The 5,963-nt window shown below is 45.3% G+C and overlaps 1 protein-coding gene across 1 annotated transcript in view; it reads right to left on the bottom strand.

The window, feature by feature from the left end:
• SLC17A6 (solute carrier family 17 member 6) overlaps positions 1–4,639 on the bottom strand; it is a 36,317-nt gene extending 31,678 nt beyond the window's left edge. Inside the window, exons 1-2 of the mRNA XM_006907976.1 lie at positions 4,395–4,639; positions 1,469–1,721 (exon numbers count right to left, since the gene is read on the bottom strand). Of these exons, the coding sequence (XP_006908038.1) occupies positions 1,469–1,721; positions 4,395–4,480 (339 nt within the window). The 5' untranslated portion in view covers positions 4,481–4,639. The remainder of the gene's footprint in view (positions 1–1,468; positions 1,722–4,394) is intronic.
• Between the last annotated feature and the right edge of the window lie 1,324 nt (positions 4,640–5,963).

Raw genomic sequence — 5,963 nt, 5'->3', positions numbered from 1 at the left:
GACATGGATGTTGCTCAATTTTCGTTTCCTAATAAAGTTGAATCTACACCTTCTCGTAGGGAAAAAACATCTCTTTTAACTGAAAAACAGTGCTCGTTTAAAATCTACTGTGACTAGTAGCAAAGCTGGGCCCCCTGGCTTTGCTCTCAGAAAACTGTTGGGCCGGTCGGATCACCTCACCTCAATGAATGAGGAATCCTCAGGACTCCAGTTTGGGAAATTTGGACTCTCCAGGAAGAGATTCCTTTAGCTGGCTGGAGATAGAGACACCTGGCAGGGTGCATTTAGCCAACGCCCGTCAGTGAGGACAGTGGTGTCATCGCTTGGAGAAAGGAACCCAACCCAGGAAATTCCGAGGAGAGAAGGCAGGGACCTTGGAACAGAAGGTGCGGAGGGGAAGGATGGTCCCAGCAAAATGGGGGTCGGTGTGGACCAGAATGACTTGGAGTAAGTCATTCTTTGCAGAGTCAGTGGAGAGAGAAGCGTGCTTTGGGGAGGTCAAGAAAGCGGGAGTGGTGTGTCTGAAGGTCGGGGCCTAACTCTTCCCTCACCAGCGTGAGGGGCTGTACTTGGCGAACCTTAAAGTAAACTCGGGTGAAATATCTGCATCAGAAAGGGAAAAGAGTGCTTATTCCGCCTGGGAAAATGGGGCTGCTTTTTTTTCCCCTTTGAATGAAAATTTGAAACCAAACACATTTTGCAGGGTCTCCCGGAATCCCTCTGGGGAGTCAGCGCTCACCGCCTACGTGTGCAGAGCCCGTCCCAAATTACTCCTCCCAACAACCCTTGCTCTTCTTGGCTTATGATCGCTCAGATCCCTAAACGGAAAGCACGGACCCACGGGTTTCTGTGAACTTGACGTTGACTCTCTTCTCCCTAGGAATCACCCAACACACACAAATGTAGGACTAGGGTACTGGATTCCCGAGACCCCGAGACGCGCCTGCGCTGCAGCACCATCTCTGACCTCCCAGCCAGGTGGAAGGCTCCTGGAGACCCCCTCGGGGAAAACTGTCCATGTGCGCATTGTGGATTTGATTTGTTTTTTTGTTGTTGTTGTTTTTGTTTCATTTTGATTAAGAATGTTTGGCGGGAATTGGAAGAAGTCGGGGGAAATTATAACACGCTGCTCTATTACTCTGAATAAATGAAAAATATTTCAATTTAGATTTAGAGGACATTACTAAGCAGCAACTTCTTGTATGAAGTCGCTCTTCTCAAAAACCTAGTGAGCTAGATACTATTTTCCACTTTGCGGGTAAGAAAAGGAAGGCCCAACCGGCAGAAGCGACTTGCCTCGGGTACAAAAAGGGAGAGGATAATACTAGAAGGGTTTTATAAGAGCTTTGCTAGAAGGGGACTGAGTAAGCATCCAGGCCTTCTTCATGTTGGGGGAGGGGGGAAGGGGGAAACGGGGCTCAAACGGGCCATGTGGCTTTGCACAACCACTCTGCCAGCTGTTGCCCACCTCCTTTATGACTTTGCCCCCGCGGTGGATGGTGCTGTTGTTGACCATGTCCACGATGGCCACGCCCAGGTTGCAGCGGATCCCGAACGAGATGCAGAAGCCGAGGCCGCTCATGATAGCAATGATGTAGCGACGCGGCAGGCCAAAGCACGTGCAGTCGCACAGAGGCGCCTTTTTCTCAGGCACCTCCAGAGGCTTCCCATCTTCCGTCAGCTCGATGGTCTCCCCGGCCTCTTGCTTCTTCTCCAGCACCCTGTGCGGCAGAGCGGGGAGAGGCAAGGACGCGTCGGGTTAGGCACTCTCGACGATGGCCCGTTCCCAATCCTCTGGGCCAGTCAGGGCTGAGGGAAGGAGCTCTGACCCGTTCCCCTTCCTCTGGGATGGAGGAGTTAGAAAGACACCAGGCTTCAGGACCTCATGGGTTCTTCAGCCTCTGGCAGTCCTCCTCCCTTCCGCAGCATCTCTTCAACTTTAATGCCTTCTGGCCTCTGGTACCCAGTCCCCATTCCCTCCGGATATAACCCTCAGCGCCTTGCTTCACATACACAGAAGGCTTGGGCCTAACTTTCTTGTGGGCTCTGCAGTTTATGAAGGTTACCCCAAAGGCTTCTTCTCAGCACCTGTGTAGGCGCCTCCCACCACAGCGGTTTACTCTTGCGATAGAAAATTTATTCAGCCATCCAGTCTCCCGCAAGCCGCTAGGCTGCGGGCCGGCGCAGCCCCTGGCCTGCACCCGACCTACCCCTTCCTTCCCCGTCAAATTGAAGCTTTCCGGGGTGAGAACACCGCAATCCCGCCCCCAAGCCGAGCCCGGCGCCCACGGGGCCTAAGGCCTCCCCAGTCCAGTGCCGATGCGGAGAAGGTCTGCGAACGTTCTCTGGGAGTGTCACGCACTCTACTGCCCCGTCCTCCAGCCCCAGGGTGCCAGATCAGCGTTTACTTTCCGGTTACACATTTCACTGTCTCCCCGCCTTTTACTCGAGTTTGAAACAAAGACCTCCGCAACATATGGCCGCCGACACCTAAGCTTCCTACTGCCAGAACATGAATAATTAATTATTCACAATCTTGCGTCATTACTATCTCGGCTACAAACACTGAAAAATGTCACGGGCCCATTTCCAAAGACTTAAAATGTGAGTCCCAGATATACAAACGCGCCCCAAATTAACTCTGCTAAGATGTTCCAGCCAAGGTGAAAGGTCTCATATTTAGTTTTTGTTTTGTTTTTAAATATGCATAGTATTTCACAAGATTTCACCTGCCTGATTCAGTTACTTTTAGGCTTTCCTCCTTGGGGGCAGGGAGAAGGGGAGAACGGAGTGATGGAACCATGTTACTAAAAGTTGATAGTATTGTTCTAGTCCACGGTGTATCCGTGAAACTACTATTTTAAAAAGGTGAATGTGAACGGTAACATCACCGATGGACCCTTGAGATGGACACTTTCAATATTTAAACAAGGAATCTCTCCGTTTACAATTTGCAGTCCCCCATATAATTGATTTTTATGTGTGCTCTTTTAAATGATGTAGCCACACACAATTGTTTTCATGCACACGGGCAAAGCAAATGAAAATTTCAGATCAATTCCAAGAATGCACAGCTTGAGATTTGAGATTACTAGGGGGGGAAAAAAAAGTCAGACTTCCAAATTCTGCAAAATTATCGCCTGGGAATGGGTCAGAAAGGTAGTCGTGGCTATGTTAATGCTTATTTCTAAAGTCCAATCCCAATTGTAGAGCACAGGGCAATTTATTCTGGGATGGAAAAACTCAGCTAACGAAATTTTATTATTTTCTTACATTGGCTTCATATGCTCATATATGCAAAGTTGAATTCTGCACCTGAACTCCCCACCTGATGGCACTTGAGCTGAGGAACAACAGCTCTTTCCAGGGCAGCCAAGGGACTGCAGGCCCTTGCGGTACCTACTGCCGCATAGCATGACTGAGCCCGCACAAAGCCCCCAAAAACGGAAGAGATTTTGCAATTTGGGAGGCACACTGGTCATTTTCTTTACATTTCCTATACATTTCCAAAGTCTTAAGTTTCCCAGCTATGAAAATGAGTGTTCTCTTGGAATCGTTTCTTTTTGCTTCTGCCTTCTCTTCTTGACTTTGCTCTGATTAAGAAAAAGTGTATTCCTGTAATGTTCTTGAAGTGATTTAATGTTGAGAAGTTTACCTCATAATTAGTACAATGGCTACAGGGAAGATAAAAAAATTTAAATAATTTCTAGTTCTTTCAAAGTCATTTTGCTGGTTATTATTATGTCTTTTTTTAAAGTACTGTGCCATTTCCCATGCAAGAAACAGACTTCTATGAGAAGTCAAATAATAAAAAATACATTGTACATTGTTTCAAGTTCAGAGAGAAGAACTGCTTCAGCTATCAATTATTGATATATTTTGATTCTTCTTCCTTCTGTACAGAAGGATGATTCTACCGGAGATTCACTACTCAAGTGATTTTGAAGCTAAGATCTAAATTTCTTTTTGCAATTACTCTTTGGAATTTCTTGGTTAATTTTTTTAAAGGATTGTATTTTTTTTTTTATTAATTTGTCTGCATCAAAGGAATTTAATTTGATGTCACTATAAGCACTAAAAGAAAGGTTCTTTGAATAGTTGCTGGTCATTTTTCAATTGTAAAGAGGATAAATCCTGGATAAGAAATAATGAGAATCTGCAGGTACCGAAACAAAAATCGCATACACACATACACAAAGCAGACAGGTTCATTTAGTACAACATTCCTGAATAAATAAGCAAGTTTCCAGAGCAGCTCCGCTCCTGCAATGAGCAACAAAAAAAGACTTTCCGATCATATTACAATCTCTCTAAGCAACCAGGTTTTACGGAAATAGCCTTTGCAGATTTTTTCATGCTGAGCCCCAGGCAAATATGGGTTTGCTCTCTCTTACCTGTAGATCTGGCCGAGGGATTTTCCGGCAAAATTCTTTAGCCCCTCTTTTCCTGGGGTCAAAATCCTTTGTTTTACAGACTCCATTCCTGCAAAGACTGGTGTCAGCTCTTGCCAAATTTAAATAGTGATCGCTATAAAAGGTGAGAGTTGCGCATATTGTCTTAACCCTTTAAGGTAGTTGTGGGCTTTTTCTCCTCAGCAGAAAGGTATTGGTGTGCCTCCAGCAAGAGTGCTAGTGAGAGAGGGGAGGGAGAGTGAGAACGAAAATACAACAGAATAGCTGCATGCAACCCACGGGTTTCCTAATAGGAGAGTTGGTAGACACAATCAGAAAGTCTCATTGGAAGGGGAGGATCCGGTAGCAAAGGGCGCACGCAGTGCCATGGTATTTGGGCGGGTGCCGATGAGTCCTTGTCCTGGAAGTCAGTCCACTGAAAAACGATTTAAATTCCCGGTGTTGAACGCCTCATTGCTATAAAATCTTGTGGCTTTTAAATGGAAGGGTGGAAATATCACAGAACCCTTGTGTAAGGACAAAGTCAGAATAGCACTTTTTAAAAATGTTGTATTTGCTGTAAAGAGCAGAGAGCACTTCTCAAACTCATGGGAGCATCCTGGGTCTCAGGTGAGCGATGCTGCTATTAGTTTTTCTCCTTGTCTGTGATCTCCTCCCATCACGCCGGCGCAACTCTGCTCTGCGGTAGAGTCGAATTAAGATGGAGAAAGCTTGCTGCTCTTTGAGGACGTGAGTAAATAACAGATACACAGTCCTGGTTTGGGCAGCGTCAGGGAAGAATTTTTTCAGCACGGCTGACAGCGCCCTTGTGGGAGCGTCTCGGCAGGAGGGTTCAGCACCACGGACAGAGTAAGTTTCAGGAAAAGGGGCAGCTTCTTTTGGCTGACCAGATTGCCAACTTTCTAGGGGAGCTGGGCGGATCTCCCTAAACAAGGACTATTCTGGGGATCTACAGAAATGGATGCTATGGAGACCAACTGGGAAGATGTCATCATCGCCAGAGTTTGCAGGGAGAATGGTGCATTTAGCTCTGCGAGGAAGGAAGACTTTATTAAAAATTGACAAGTTACTTCTAGTCTCCTACGTTTTACCCAGCACGTTGAGATCACATCTGATGGTATTGTAGGGAAGAAAGATTACAATATATTTTACTTATGTTCGTGGTATTCTGAGGTAAATGAGCTCCCATGGATATAAAATATATGTAAACAGAATGCATAATTATATTGTTTGGGTGTTTTGTTTTAACCCCTAATGAGAGAGAGAGAGAGAGAGAGAGAGAGAGAAGGAAAGAAGAAAAGAAAAAAAAGGAGAGAAAGGGAAAGGAAAGAAAGAATAGTTACAACCTCAGTACCCTTGGTTAAATAAAAGACAGGTAGTTTAATATATATTCCTTGGAATTTTATGATTCTTCACTTAACTAATTCACAGCTGAAACATCAATATACTAATGAAATTTGTGGCTATACATTGTGCTTGTCAATAAATAATCACTGATGATATTTTCAAGATTCACTTAAAATTACTTTTATTCCTTTAAGGTGTGTCTTT

Source organism: Pteropus alecto, unplaced genomic scaffold, assembly GCF_000325575.1.
Source record: "Pteropus alecto unplaced genomic scaffold, ASM32557v1 scaffold71, whole genome shotgun sequence".
Taxonomy (NCBI): Eukaryota; Metazoa; Chordata; class Mammalia; order Chiroptera; family Pteropodidae; genus Pteropus; species Pteropus alecto.
The sequence above is the reverse complement of the archived record's forward strand: the minus strand, read 5'-3'. Positions and strand labels throughout refer to the sequence as shown.